Source organism: Suricata suricatta, chromosome 2 (genome assembly GCF_006229205.1).
Source record: "Suricata suricatta isolate VVHF042 chromosome 2, meerkat_22Aug2017_6uvM2_HiC, whole genome shotgun sequence".
NCBI classification, from domain to species: Eukaryota; Metazoa; Chordata; class Mammalia; order Carnivora; family Herpestidae; genus Suricata; species Suricata suricatta.
The window spans coordinates 45,894,519-45,910,730 of record NC_043701.1 but is presented as its reverse complement, the minus strand read 5'-3'; the positions used below and the strand labels follow the sequence as shown (position 1 = coordinate 45,910,730).

Below are 16,212 nucleotides of genomic sequence, written 5' to 3'. Positions count from 1 at the left end.
AGATGATGGGAAACCTTTACTTATTGATACAAATAAAAAGTGGAGCCGTATTTCATTTTTATTCTGGTAAAACTGAAGTAAAAAAAGTTAAACTAGAAAATAGAAGCTCTTCTATCCCAAATCATTATTGATATATTACAAAATCTAAATTCTCATAGTTCCACATGTCAGGATGTAATTTTATGGGTCCAAATAAGTTTATTTAGAGAAAATCTATGTTGTTCAACCATACTTATTCCTTATTCCTTTGGCTCCTGACTGCTACAAACAATAATATCTATGGTAGAAACAGAATTTTTATTTTAAAACATTTATTGCTCTCTTCTCAAGGTCAAAATCTCTTAAGAGACTTAACCTAAATCATGTTGTTTTTATGGAATAACATTCTTATGTATTTTGGGAAGATTTTAATTCATATCAAGGAAGGCCCTTAAATGGCATGTTTTAGGCTCCACTGAGAGTGAATCCTTCCTTAATGCTTGTTAGTTGAACAATTTTCATTTCCAATAATGTTACTTAACTACTTACTGTACATCTGAGAGTTTCTTTAAATATAGCTAAGAGATCCACAGAAGACTCTAAAACTTTTCTATTAATCCAGTTTCTAGTTATATCTAAAATTCACCAAAACTAATTTATTTCTTAAGGTAAAGACCTCCTCTTACAAAATCAAACTGATGCAAAATGGAAGAAAATGTTTTAATATATATAAACATATAAAAATAATATATAAATATAGATCTATTTCTGTAGCAAAAGTTTCCTTTTTTCTCATGCCAATCACAAAGGTAATGTAATTAAAGAAATTTTGAAAGGTAAAATATAGACATTGGTCTATTTCCTTACAGTGATATCTGTATGGGTTTAGATTTCTAAATATATTTCTAAGCATAGCACATTTAAAATTTTGTATCCTGATTTTTTACATCGCATATTTTAGTCATGTTACTGTATATGCTTCACATCATTTTTGCTTGTTGCTTGAGTGTCATACTTATTAGCTCTTTCCTAAAGTTAGGCTACGCACAATATATTCCATTTTTAGCATTAGAAATGACACTGCTAGGACTGCCATTTGTTATGGAGGGTCATTTTCTGAGGATAGATTTTTAGAAGTTGAATTATAGAATCTGAAAGATAATTATATTTTGAAACTCTTGATACACATGTGCAAATGACTTTCTAAGATGATTTTAACAAGGTACATTGATGATGTCCTGCCTACGTTTGATAATATGTATGTGGGCACGCGCACACGTGCGTGTGTGTGTGTGTGTGTGGCTTACCTTGTGTAACCCAGGAGAACATGAACTTTGCCCAGATCTGGTGTTACACACTGGGAAGAGCTTGGCCCTCCAGTCCATGTCCCGGCTCTACAATGAACTGGCTGTATGGACCTGTGCCGCTAAGGGGCCATGATGCTCTTTGTAAAATAGGGAGATCGGACCAGACCAGGCACAGTCACTTATTTATAAACCTTTGTTGAGTGCTCTTGAGAGGTTTTTTTTTGCTAAAGAGATTAGAAAATATGGATGCAGAAAATCCTTTCTCAGGACATTACCTCCTACCGTGGAGACAGAATCCCATGAAATTTAGGAGTAGGAACTACAGAGCAGCTCTTCCCGTGTTCACATCTGACTTGGTAGTCACACAAGCTTGAGTACCAGAAGCTCTCTTAGCACAGTTATGAAGTGGGGATGGTGATACCTATGTCATGAGATGGATGAAACGAGGCAATGGTTAGTGTGCCCGGCACAGTGTGTGCTCAACAATTGTTTGGACTATTGTCTTCTATGTTGTTGCTGTTGTAATTCTAATCTATTTTGTAAGTTTTAAGTGGTAGGGAGCACACTGGAGAGGCAAGGCTTCACAAAAGAATATCATGTGTTCAGAGAAGGGATCCAGGTTCTGAGAATTAGCAAAATATGGGAAGCAGGAAGAGGCACAGCCTCTGAGCAAGGTCAGAGTCATGGGCCATGTCTAAGGTGCTTTCTGGTCCTGCTAGGCTACTGTGGTCACTTCACAGAGGTGGAATAAACATCCAGCCCAAAATCTGGTTTGGTGTTGACACTGATGATGCCGCATGCCCATCAAGGGGATGAGAAAAGTATAATTACTCACATAATGAGGTTCCATAGGGCGAGCAGGACAGACTTCCTAGCAGGTTTGAAGAGGGTTGGAGAGAGCTATAAGGGACAACTGGCTTAGCGTTTAGGGTGGTTAGGGAGACTTGTGTTGGTTTTGACTTTCCACTGGCATCAAGGGAGGGGGTCTACAGGCCTTCTGATTGATTTGAAAGCTGTCAGCAAATACCAAAAATGGAGTCAGACTCTTTATTACATGGGCTATGGTTTTATGATGGACAAGGGAAATATCAGTAGCTTTCGTTCCTTCTTAAAAGGGAAAACGGTCTCTCTCGACCCCACCTCTCACCACCCCTTTTTGCTGCTGCTCCCCTGGCTCTCCATGCTCCCTGGTACTGTCTCCACAATCCACCACCCCACATGTGCTCCTCCCCTGCGCTCTCAAAGCTTCTGCAATCAGGCTTCCCTCCACCGCTCCTTGGAAACTGCCCTTGCCCTCATCAAGGTGATCACCTACTGTCATGATGATAAATCCTTTGGTCCTTTCTTAGTCCCCATCATACCTGACCAATCAACAGCATTAGATACAATTGATCATCTCTTCAGTCAGCTTCCAGAATATCACATGTGCCCTCTCTTTCACTTTGGTCCATTCCTTCTGAATTTCCAGACCTCCTAATAGTTGGAGGGCCCCAGGGCTCAGTCCGGGAGCCTCTGCTCTTCTGTCTCTATTGACTCCTTTACTGTGAATCCATCTATCCATCTCCACATGGTAACTCTTAGGGGTATATCCCTAGTAGTAGGTGTGGGGGCGGGGGGGGCTAGCTGCCTACTCCATGTTAAACACCCCAATTGGAGTTCCTGACTTTCTCCCTCCGTTTTGCCCCTTTTGTGATCTTCTTCCTCTCATTCAATGAAAACTGTATCTACTTAGTTAGTGTTGTTATCCTGGAGTCCTCTTTTCCTCTCATACCTCACACCCAGCCTGTCAGGTCATCCTATGACCTCTGCGTTGACAAGCTATCCAGAATCTGACCACCACTCACCACCTCCACTGCTCCTACCCTCGTCCGATCCGCCATCTTCTCTTCACCTGCATTTCTGCAGTAACCGCCTGAGCAGCCTCCCTGCTACCGCCTTCGCCCTCCTGTGGTCTCCAGCCCAGCAGGCAGACCAGTGCTCTTTAAATGTAATTGAGATGATAGCACAAATCCACTCAAAGCCTTGGGTGGCTGCTCTCATCACTCAGAGTGAAAATGGGAGTCCTTACTCCCTCCCCCGAGGCCCCAGGTGCCTCGCCTCATCGCCTCGTAGATGCTACTCTAGCCTCTCTTCATCACTGCTATTTCCTGAATGCCAACCTCTCTTCTGTCTTGAGGCCTTTGCATTTGTCATCCTCTCTGCCTGGAATGCTCTGCCTCCAGGTACCCGTGAGGTGCACTCCCTCACTTCCCTCCATTCTTTCCCCAGACGTCACCCTTTCAGTGAGGCCTCTTCTGGCTATTCTGTTTGAAATTGCACCCTCTATCTCTAGCCTATATTCTCACTTTATTTGTCTTCATGGCACTTCTCCCTTTCTAGAATAGCATATAGTGAGTTTTGAGCTTTGAGAGCTTATGAGTTTTGTTTGTGCCTGCTTTCCAGGAGAACAGAGGTTTTTGTCAGTTGTTCACTACTGTATCCCACTGATGTCAAACAGGGCCTGATATATAATTGGTGTTTAATAAATATTTGCTGAAGAAGGAAGGAAGGGAGGGAGGGAGGGCTGGAGAGAGGGTAGGAGAAGGAGGGAGGGAGGAAGGGAGTGAGGGAGGGGAAAAAACAATGTCTGAAACATGTCCACAAATACTTACATTGCATTAGAAAGAGAGCTGAGGTCAGATTGGATGTGGCCATTTCATACAGAACTGTCCCTCTGGAACATTGATGCTTACACGTTAGCATGACAGTCTGTCTTCCCAGAGCAGGCAGTGACTGGCAGAAGCGTCTGCCTCGCCACACATCCTCTGAAATCCAATCTGGGAAGGAGCTTCACAGGGTCATATACTTGGCATAAGGCTGATCAGCGCACAACTATGCGGACCAATAGTAGAATTAGAAAATCCCAGTCACCGTGGACACAGGAGACCAGAAATAAACTTAGATTCATATTTGGAATGTGCAGGCATCCCTATTTCAGAACTGCTGGGTTCGTAAATATCCCCAAGAGCTATATTGGGCAGTATCAGCTGCACAGCTGTGAATGGCGTCAGAAACTATTTTGTTTGGGTGATTGTTCACTGTAAAAGCTCAGTAGGGAATTTGAGATACTTTTTGTGAAATCTCGAAAAGCCATTTAATCGGAATCTTTGTCATTTGCGACACAGGAGAGTTCACATGCAGAAAATAGCTGGTCAATTTCATTTTTTTTGTTTCTTTCAATAAAGGCATGCCTTACCCCAGTTGCTTACCAAAGAACCTGGTGGAAAAGTAGCTTGGGGCTCTGTTTGACACGTTCTGCTCTGCAAATTGCCATGCTGTAGTATGACAAGAAAATATAATTCGGCAAACCTACAGCCTCTGGCAGAGAGATCTCAGGGTTGGCTGCGTGAGCTACATTGGCAGGGAAAGGGTAAGAGAGAAACACACTTGGGTTCTACTCTACAGTTGGGTGCCATGAGCTAGAAATTGGGCATCTTTGACTTCTGTAATAAAACCCATGATTCAATCATTTGAGCACCTACGTCTCCGGTCAAAACTGGAAAGGCACATGACAGCAAAGAAATACAAAGAAATACAAAGGAAAGGAAATGAATATGGAATATGAGAAGAGAAAGGAGCTAGCAGCTGAGAATTTTGTAATAGCGGCTTCTCCCTTAAAATGTGCATTGTTTCTCTGGGTCTTAGTTTTACAAAAGGTTACCTAAAATATTCTAAAGCAGTTCTGAGGCACTTGACGCAACAAATGCTCCGTTCTCTCAAAAATAACCCTGCCAGCCTTTCTTAAGCTTGGCAGTTAAGAAATCTTAGAGTTTTAAAGTGCTTGTTTAAGTGAATGGATTACTCCACTCTAGTGTAGAACTCTCTTCTTCCCGCTTCCAAAAACTGCGCACGCAAACAAAGCAACAACAAATTACATGCTGAAGTGTGTGAGAGGCTTAACACAAGCTGGAAAGTCGGTCTCTCACATGGAGCACTTCCTGTGTCTCCATCTAAGCGGTCTGTGAGACGCATCAGCACTTAATCAAAATTGTTGACCTCAGCCTCAGTAAAGCAGCTGGAGAAATAGTATGGAAAGGATGGTGATTATAACATTACACACCCACTCAACCCAAGAAGTAGCCAGTTATTCGTTTTCCTCCCCACAAGGTGCTTCGGTCCATTTTAGAGACCACACAGGTCCTTCCGTTTGGGGTGAACGTTGGCTGCTGTGCGTGAAGGGAAATGAGTCGTAAAAGAGGCAGCGAGACCAATCCTTCGGCCCTTTGTGTCTCTCGTCATGAGAGTGGCCATCTGTCCCTGGAGAACAATTGGAGGGGCAGCTGGGTATGTTGTGCCATCAGAAATAAGCCCTCTTCTCCTTGGCCCACAGCACAGCGGGTTTGGAGGTCACCAGGAGTTTCAGGAGTCAGCCAGGGCGGACAGCTGTCCCTGATGTTTTCGATGGACCCCGATAAAGCCAGGACCCTGCGTCTCTGATGAGGGCCTGGGCGGGAGAGAGCACAGGGCCCCCTCCTTCCTCATTTCTTTAGCATTCATGGAGATGAGTCTGCAGTTCACTCACATCCCATGTTGTACCTTCCTCCTCTTTCAGGGCTGAAAGCCACTAGCAAAGACTATAGCAAACACTCCCAGGGCAGCTCTTAGGAGGAGCGAAGAAGATTCATCTGGCCCTAGTCGTGTTCAGAGTACATGGGGTCAATCAGGCTGGGCTTAGTGGTAAAAGGAAATCAGCCCTTTGATTATCATTCAATAAGTTGGTCTATTCTTCACTTAGAATTTCTGGTTTTTTCGCTTACCAACAGGAAGAGAGAGGCAGATCTAGGATGCCACAGCAAAACCATATTGCCTACCTCTTATCCACTTGTTCTATATACATATGCATATAGATACGCATATAGATATGCATATACATATACATATATATGTGTGTGTGTGTGTGTGTGTGCACGTATTATTTTTCATTTCAAGCTGACTGAATGCCTGCCACATTTTAGCTGAGTGTTTCTGGGCAGGAGTTAATGTTTTGTGGTTTTGAAGGAAGAGCATGCAGTCCAGACTCATCACCAACTCCAGAAACCCAGACGTATGTGTGGGAAGTGAACTGAGGGTCTAAGAAAAATATGAGAACATGCTAACTCTTGCAAAAATTGTAAGTCATTTTGATGAAAGTCAAGAAAAGGAGAAAGACTACCAGAGAAATTAGTACTTATTTTTTATGCACAAAGCTTTGATGAGTGCCACGCTAGCGTTGGTCTCCTGCTAATTGCTAGAGGTATGTTAATAGAAAAGCTGTGGGGAGTGCTCCGTTTTAAAGGTTTTCAAAGAGGTCCCTGGGAGCGGAGAGGAGAAGTGAACCCTGGTGTCCCTGACCTGTCAGCCACCACTGCTGATCCATGACAACCACAGTGTCAGGGATTCGGATTGGAAAGAAAATCAAGACACTGGATTCTATTCCCCTCGACATTGCCTGTTAGTACCTCTGTTCTCATTCCACCTTCCACATAGAGGGAAGATATCATGTAATATAACGTACCCCACAAATATATGATGCTACTTTTCATATTATTCTGGTGCCAAACCTGGTTGTGTTCTTTAGGGCCTGACCCTGCAGGGTTTCCCTGCTTCCAGGGTTCCATCCTGTGATATCAGAAATCGGACCGCTGGGTTGGAAGAAAACCTAAAGAGCGTGGCACCTGGATTTCATTCATTCGTTCATTCATTCATTTAAAAAAATGTTGTTTAATGTTTATTTATGTTTGAGAGAAAGAGAGACAGAGACAGAGTGAGAGCAGGGGAGGGGCAGAGAGAGAGGGAGACACAGAATCTGAAGCTGTCAGCACGGAGCCGGATGCGGGGCTCCAACCTATGAATTATGAGATCATGACCTGAACTGAAGTCAGACACTCAACCGACTGAGACACCTAGACGCCCCTAGGCTCACCTTATACCACATCATAAACAAACAAACAAAAAATGATGACCGCCAGTTGCTCCTGGGACTCCAGTTGCATTCCAAAGCTAGAGGCACTTCTGAATCTGGAGTAATTTGGGCAACCAAGGCAGTGGTTCTATAAACACCACAAGAAGCCAAGTAGAAAACACTGGATCAGATCACATGGCCTATTTGCTGTTTTCTCTAGCACTTGTGGTTTTTCATAATGACTTTTCAAGGTCTGTATAGGATTACAACTTTATAGATGAGGAAACTAAGGGTGAGATTCATTTAGGAATCTGGCAAAATCTTGAAACCAGTAAGGGGACACACCAAGACTGAAACAGCAACACAAGCTCATTTTCTATTACCACTGATGGGTGAGTATTGAAAAGTCCTCCATAACCAGTGATGAAAGAAATAGGCAGGATGGAATTAACTCAAGCAGAAAGCCTCCTGGTATCTCTCTTGCCCTGGTTCAACGGCCTCTCACGGAAGGAAAGCTGGGTAGGTTCATCTGAACAGGCATTTGTGTCTTGCTAGTTGAACCTACAGACAGAAATAATGCCAAGTCCATGCATTTCCATAGACATAGTGAAGAGGTCTTTGATAATACTCTGCGTCAGCTAATCCCGCAACAGCCCCAGGAAGTAGGCTCTGGTGCCATTTTACAGATAAAATGAGATTCCAAAACAGTGAAAAGAGTGAGGACCAATATATATTAAGCAAGTGCCTTATGTCAGGCACTTTGCATGTTACCCCATTTAATTCTCTTATGTGAAGCTGGCATAGTGCCATAGTGCCCACTGTTTAAAAGAGCAGATTAGAGCTCAGAGAAGTTAAATGACTCACCCAGGGTCATTTCAGTGTTCAGCAAAGTCTGAACTCTAATCCAAAGTCATGCTTTTTTTTTTTGCTTGTTTTTTTTTTTCCATGTTTTTGGTTTGTTTTCTGTTGTTTTTCCAAGTGTGACTTTCTACAGATATCTTTTTTCTTTTTTTCTTTTTCTTTTTTTTTTATAGTAGATTGTCAAGTTGGTTTCTATATAACACCCAGTGCTCATCCCAACAAATGCCCTCCTCCATGCCCATCACCCATTTTTCCCTCTTCCCCACCCCCATCAACCCTCAGTTTGTTCTCAGTATTTAAGTCTCTTATGGTTTGCCTCCCTCCCTCTCCTTAACTATTTTTCCCTTCCCCTCATCTAGGCTCCTCTGTTAAGTTTCTCCTGTTCCACATATGAGTGAAAACATATGGTTCTGTCCTTCTCTGCCTGACTTATTCACTTAGCATGACACCCTCAAGTTCCATCCACATTGCTCCCAATGGCCAGATTTCATTCTTTCTCATTGCCATGTAGTATTCCATTGTATATATAAACCACATCTTCTTGATCCATTAGTCAGTTGATGGAAATTTAGGCTCTTTCCATGATTTGACTATTGTTGCAAGTGCCACTATAAACATTGGGGTACATGTGCCCCTGTGCATCAGAACTCCTGTGTGCCTTGGGTAAATCCTCAGCAGTGCTATTGCTGGGTCATAGGGGAGTTCTATTGTTAACTTTCTGAGGAACCTCCACACTATTTCCCAGAGCGGCCGCACCAGTTTACATTCCCACCAATAGTGTAGGAGGGTGCCCGTCTCTCCACATCCTCGCCAGCATCTATAGTCTCTTGATTTGTTCATTTTAGCCACTCTGACTGGTGTGAGGTGGTATCTCAGTGTGGTTTTGATTTGTATTTCCCTGATGATGAGTGACACTGAGCATTGTTTCATGTATCTGTTGGCCATCTGGATGTCCTCTTTGGAGAAGTGTCTGTTTCTATCTTCTGCCCATTTCTTCACTGGATTATTTGTTTCTCAGGTGTGGAGTTTGATGAGTTCCTTATAGATTTTGGATACCAGCCCTTTATCTGGTATGTCATTTGCAACTATCTTTTCCCATTCTGTAAGTTGCCTATTAGTTTTCTTGATTGTTTCCTTTGCTGTGCAGAAGCTTTTTATCTTGATGAGGTCCCAGTAGTTTGTTTTTACTCCTGATTCCCTTGCCTTTAGAGATGTGTCAAGTAAGAAATTTCTGTGGCTGAGGTCAAGGAGGCTGTTTTCTGCTTTCTCCTCGAGGGTTTTGATGGTTTCCTGTTTCACATTCAGGTCTTTTATCCATTTTGAGTTTATTTTTGTGTATGGTGTAAGAAAGTGGTCTAGTTTCATTCTTCTGCATGTTGCTGTCCAGTTCTCCCAGCACCACCTGCTAAAGAGGCTGTCTTTTTCCATCAGATACTCTTTCCTGCTTTGTCAAAGATTAATTGGCCATACATTTGTGGGTCCAGTTCTGGGCTCTCTATTCTATTCCATTGGTCTATGTGTCCCATCTTACGACACCAGAAATCTGACAGCTTGGTTAAAAGAAAACCTAAAGAGCATGGCACCTGGATCTCATTCATTCATTCATTTAGAGCAGTGTGTGCATACAAGCAGGGGAGATGCAGAGGGAGCAGGAGAGAGAGAATCTTAAATAGGGTCCATGCTATCTCATGGTCGGGGCAGAGGGCAGGGGTTGTGGGGGGAGCGGTAGTGACGCAGGGCTTCATCTCACAAACCGTGAGATCATGACCTGAGTCGAAATCAAGATTCAGATGCTTAACCAGCTGAGCCACCCAGGTGCCCTGACACTTAGATTTTATATCAGAGACTCACAGAAGTAAAATGACTAGATAAACAGATAGTGATGTGGCCCTCTGATGTCAAGATATCTTATAGCCATGGACATTCACTCATTCATCCAGTAAAATTTAGTAAGAGCCTACCTTTTACCAGGTGTGAGGCCCCAGGGTCTTGTTTGTGATGGCAGCGCACGCAGCACCTGATGTCATAAAACTGGCAGTCTAGAAGGGGTCATGGATAATACTTTTGAAAAGCATACTAATAGTTTATGGTTATAAATCCTCAAGGTGACAGGAAGAAAGGGATCAGAGGCAAGGCTGGAAAGGTGGCAGGTGCCTACACGGACCCCTGAAGGTCATGGTATGGATTTTTGCTTTTAGCTTAGGAATCCATGGAGGTTTTCAGTAACACAGTGAGAGGTGGGGGTAGGGAGGCACAGAAACATGATCACATTTTGTGTTTGAAAAGGTATTGATTCCTTTGTTGGAGGGGAGGGTGTTCAGTAGGCTTTACCACGTGGGTATCTCCATCTTCTCTAACAATCCCCGGGATTGAAGCACTTAGAATTAGTGCCTCAACCGTCACTGTCAGGAGTGTTAGAATCTCCTGGAAGATTGTTTTTTTAATCTAGGGTCCATCCCCAGAAATCTGGATTTAATTGGTCAGAAATGGAACTGGAGCATGGCTTTTGTGTGTTTGTTTGTTCCCAAGTGATTCTAAATATCATCAAGGTTGAGACCCGCAGATTTCATGGAAAGCACAAAACAGGTCCTTAAAGTGTGGTCCCAATATCAGCATCACCTGGGAATCTGTTAGAGATTCGGATTCTTAGGCCTGATCTCCCACTGATGGAGTCAGAAAGGCCAAGGTGGCGCCCAGCAGTCTGTGTTAGCAAGCCTTCTGGGGGTTCTGAGGCTGACCCCAGGGTAAGAAGCACTGAACTGTAGAGAGGTCACAGGCAAGAGAACCCGGAGCCTGGGTCTGATTCTAGATCGAGCTGCAGAGTAGCTCTGTGATGGGATCGGAGTGGAGCCTCACAAATCATTAAACTTGTGACCCTCAGTGTCTCACCTGTGAAAAGAGCAGGCAGGATTGGACCCAAAGGTGGTCTGTGATGTTAAAGATTTGTTATTTGAGCACCCTAAACCCAACCAAGTTTTTATAATGTACTTTTACAAAATCTATATATTTTCCCCTTTTTTTCGAGTTTTATTTGAATTCTTATTAGTTAAGATATAGGATAAGATTGGCTTCAGGTATAGAATTTAGTGATTCATCACTTACATGCAACACCCAGTGCTCATCACAACAAGCGTCCTCCTTAATACCCAACAAAATCTGTATTTCTATAGAAAGGAAATAGATGTAATCGTTGTAGGAAACACAAAAAGGACATAAAAGAAGAAAGAATGTGTCAGTTAAAATATCTTCACCCCGAGATAATTGTTGCTTTTCTCCAATAGTAAGGTATTGCAGATATTCTGGTGCGTTTTCTTCTGATATTCTCCATACGTGGACTTACAAAAGTGAGAATCAGACTAAATATGTTTCAAGAGCCTACTCCTTACCTAGTATATCAGGAGCATATCCCTTCATCATTAAAAATTATTTTAATCATCTTCGTTAGTGCCTATATGATAGTCCATTTCATGTTTACACCGTAATTTAACCTCTCCCTATCTGATGGGTGAACCTTTTTTCATTCCTTGATATTATTGTTATGATGAATATCTGTCTCTTTTTCTATGTACCTTTCCTACTTAATGCTTTGTCTGAAAACCTTCTTAAGTGAATCCTGGAAATAGAGTCATCGGATCAATACACATGAGACATTTGACACGTTGCCAACTTTTCCCCCAGACTCGAGCTACTTCATCCAGACACTAGCGGAGAATCAGAGAGCTCTCCTCACCACACTTTCTCCAGGCTTAACAGTATTGATTTCCATTTCCTATACCTCCATGAGGCAAGAGCTGCCCAGAGCTGCAGGGTAGTGTCTGCATCTGGGAGAGAGCTCAGGCTTTCTCTCTCCCTAAGGGGGACGCAGACTCAAGGGACAGAGGAGTGAGGGAGGCCCCAAAAACACAAGAGCTGGGGCTGGAATAGTGAAGAGAGACTTTCCAGGGATGGATGGTGACTTTTTCAATCAACCCTTCTTAAAACGCAGAGTGGAATTCACTTGAAGTCTGTGGAAGAATTGCAGATAGGTGCTAAATCACCTGTTCTAGAAATTGGTACTAATAAGGCAAAATGTCATGGTCCCCAGAGGTGGGCTTGCCTGGACCAAGGTGGAGAGGGGCCATCAGGTGTATGAATTCTGAGGTCCCGTCTGGGTTTATGATGCTAGGTGACTAAAGTCAACACAGAGGGAAGGATCTGCCCCTTTCTCCTGCCGTCCTTCTCTCATGGGTACTTCACGTGCACACAAGCACCCGGGGGGCTTCGTTTTCCCACGTTGTCCTGCCCACCGGCCCACCCTTGCCTCTTTGTCTTCCTCTGCCAACCTTCCACCGCCTTCTTGTTACCTGATTCTTCCTTGGCTTCAGGATCCAAAACATAGAAAGAAAGACAGTGAAAGGCTGTAAAAAATAGAATCCCAACCTTTGTTTATAAAAAGGAAAAAGGAAGTGGTAAGCTTATTTCACTATTTATTTATAGTCCCACCTACTTCCAGAAGTATCTTAAGTGTAGTGCCTGCTTTGGAAGAAGCCTCAGGGAAAACAAAATTCTCCTCTTTAAAAACCAGACCAGGGAACACCAGCCCTGGGAGGTGCTAATGATAAATAAGGGAGAGAAGAGTAATTTGGGCATTTAGCCTGTGGATATTTTTAAATGTGGACATTATTTGAGGCTGTTTAGAGAGGGATTAGAAGCATAGATTTAGGGGCGCCTGGGTGGCTCAGTTGGTTAAGTGTCCGACTTTGGCTCAGGTCATGATCTCACTGGTTGTGGGTTCGAGCCCTGCGTGGGGCTCTATGCTGACAGCTCAGAGCCTGGATCCTGCTTCAGATTCTGTGTCTCCTTCTCGCTCTTCCCCTTATCCACTCAGGCTCTGTCTCTCTCTGTCTCTCAAAAATAAATAAAAATGTTAAAGTAAATAAATAAAGCATAGATTTATTATTTACCCCCAAAGTATTGAAAATAGGGGTTCAAACAGAAACTTGTTAGTGGAACTATTTACAAATAGTCAAAAGGTAAAAATAACCCAAATCGTCAACCAACTGGATTATATCCACACAATCAATTGTTATTCAGCAATAGAAGTCAATGAAGTATTGCTACATGCTACAGATATACCTTGAAAACATTTTCTAAGTGCAAGAGGCCAGACACAAAAGGCCACGTATTGTATGATTCCATTTATATGAAATATTCAGAATAGGTAAATCCATAGAGGTAGAAAGCAGATTGTGGTTGCCAAGGGCCTGAGGAAGAGGGGAATGGTGAGGGACTGCTTAATGGCTTTGGAGTCTCATTTTGGGTAATGGAACGTTCTGGAACTAAATAGTAGTAATGATTGCAGAATATTATGAATGTACTTAGTTCCACCAAATTGCTGCACTGTGCACTTTAAAATGGTTAAAATGGTCAATTTTATGTTATGTGCATTTAATCATGATAAAAAGTAAACTTGTTCTTAGGAAAGAAAAAAAGCACACACCTACTTAGCTGTGCCTGAGTTCTAATCTCAGATTCCTATTTCCTCTTCTGTCAAGTGGGGATAAGTGTAAGAGTAGCTACCTCGTAAATCATAAATGAGTCAATGTATGTAGAGTACTTAATTCAGTACCTGGCACACGGGAAGCATGCTGTAAATATTTGTGTTATTAATTAACCCAGCTGTTCTCCACGGTGGGAAGTTTTGCCTCAGAGGAGAAACTTAGCAATGTCTGGAAAGATCTTTGGTCACCACAGTTGGGGGTTTCTGATGGCATCTGTGAGTAGAGGCAAAGGATGCCACAAGCCGCCTTATGATGCACAGGACAGCCTCCCAGAAGAAAGAATTATCTGGTCCCAAACGTCCATAGTTTCAAGGTGGGGAATCCCTGACTGAAACAGAGCATGTAGGGAACTGTGCTTCCTCTAACAAATGTGTGAATCAAAATAGGTCAGACTGAATTTTCTGTTAGAAAGAACTGCCTGCCAAAGAGTGATGTGCCCATCGTGTATTGAGAACGTGTATTAGTCACTGTGGGGGATATAAAAGAAGCCAAGGAGTGTTCTTGAGCTACTTGGGTAAAGAAGGGCTCTGTGTGATGGACTTAGTTAAGAGGGAAGTTTTACCAAGAGACGTTTATAATCATTTCTCCTGTAGTCGGAGGGTGATCTGGGGTCATCCACACCACTCACAATAATGCTCACTCAAATGCCAACCCTGGTTGCTTGTAAAGAGGCATCTTAAGTGAGCAGTGTGTGGTCCCTTCACGTGTCTGAATGGGTCTTATGTTTGGGTAAATTATATGGGACAAATATCTGAGAAACAAATCATGGTCACAAATAGAAAAAAAATTACTTGTCATAAAGGCACAGACACAAGAGAAAATATGAAAGTTCCTTATATTCAACCGCCATGGACCCAAAGGAAGAAGGAGACCCATTTTTCTCACTTCCCATTTAAAGAGTTGTTTTCTCAGATTCTAAAACCATATCTCCATATAATTAGCCTAGTTTGGGTCATAGAATCAGTTTTTAAACAGAACAGGTCACCAACAAAAGATTTCTGTGGGCTTGCTAGCAGAAGACTTGGGGAAGGACCCTTATTCCTTCTGTCTTTTTGCCTTTAGGCTAAAACTTACAAGCCTTTCAAAAATAGGCCATGCTTTCGTGTAATCCCTGTGAATGGCAGATGTCCTTTATGATGGGCAGAGGGAAGGAGGAGTCTGGTGGGGCCTGTCAGGAAGGCAGATCCCTAGAGGTTCTGGTCCTTGGAAGCTACAGCATGGTGGGGAGTCGTAGGACAGGCAGGAGACCCCACCCCATGTGGTCACCTTTGCACAGCTTTCTCCACAATGCTGGCCTTCTATATGCATGGGCACATCTTGGCAGCTGACAGTCCCTACTCTGGCAAGGAATTTTATTAGATACTTGTGAAGGTGAACTTGACCTAGAGCATCTCACAGTGACTTCTCAATAGGGCAAGGATGGGTATAAATCACTAATGTAAGATAGAAAGTGACAATGTGCAATAAGGAAGATGTGGGGAAAACCTTATAGGATTTCAGAGGAGAGTGTTGGCTTCTGGTGGTGAGCTTGGAGAAGCCTTTTTAGAGAGCGTGGCATTGGGTTAGAATGCGAATGTTTTCGAGCAGCTGGACATGTAAAATGATACTAGAGTATGCTAAAGAATGGAGCCAGCTACCCAGGTGAGTGTGCCAGAGAGAGAGTGTGTAGGATTTGTGGAGTGGAGTGGAGAGAAGTACGTGAGCTGGGTAGATTGAGATGAGCTCATGAACAGCTCACGACGCCACGACACCGTTAGGCCGTGGAGAATCACTGACATGTTCTGAGCAGGTGTAACCTGACTAGGAGGACGGCCGTACAGCTGGGTGTGCGGTCTGCTGCAGAAATATGGTGGAGGCAGGCTTGGCCAATTATTTTAGATGAAGCAGGACATGATGGCAGGACATGACGGCAGGATGTAGCGCCACATCGGCTCGCTTCGGCACCTGGACTTGGTGCTCGGGGACACGGGTGCTAGACACAAATACTCTGGGCTCTAGTCCTGGGCTGTGCCCCTTAAGCCAGTGGCATGTCCTCAGACAAATCGCTTCCCCTCTCGGTGGCTCAATCTCTTCATCCAAAAACATGGGCAGAAAATTCTTGTTCCTCATACACATGAGCTAACAGTAAATGAGTAGGTGCATCTAGTGCATTCTGAATATTGTCTGGCCCAAGAGTGATGTTGTGCTCAATAGTTCAATATAAAAATTGGCCCTTATTATCACTGAAGGTAACAAGGATGACCTGGAAGGACGCACTCCTGAGCCAAGGTGAGATGACGATAATTGTCAGGAATAAAGGATTATACAGGAAAACACCAGCCTTGCATGATTCTTCACAAGGCTGCTTGGAGGGGCTGGAGTGTGGGTCCACGTCTCAGTAGAAGACCGGATGGCACCATGGACTGTACGTCTCCATAATGGTCCACTGTCTGCACAATCCTTGCTCTCTGGTTCCAACAGCATTCATTGATTTCTCTGTCTGGCATCGACTGCATTAAATTTTGTCAGCAGATCAGGAGTTACTCCCAAGACATAATGATTTCCTCACTGCGAAGTGGAGAGACCTGGGACCAAAAACTTCAGTCCCTAGCGAGACCATCAAACA

The 16,212-nt window shown here is 43.4% G+C and overlaps 1 protein-coding gene across 3 annotated transcripts in view; it reads left to right on the top strand.

The window, feature by feature from the left end:
• CHN2 (chimerin 2) overlaps nucleotides 1-16,212 on the top strand; it is a 291,932-nt gene that overhangs the window by 239,648 nt on the left and 36,072 nt on the right. The window contains exon 1 of one of the 3 annotated variants that reach the window (XM_029925761.1): nucleotides 10,141-10,245. The exons of the other annotated variants lie outside the window; for them this stretch is intronic. Within the exon in view, the coding sequence (XP_029781621.1) occupies nucleotides 10,243-10,245 (3 nt within the window). The 5' untranslated portion in view covers nucleotides 10,141-10,242. Of the gene's footprint in view, nucleotides 1-10,140; nucleotides 10,246-16,212 lie in introns of those variants that run through there. 3 annotated transcript variants of the gene reach the window in all.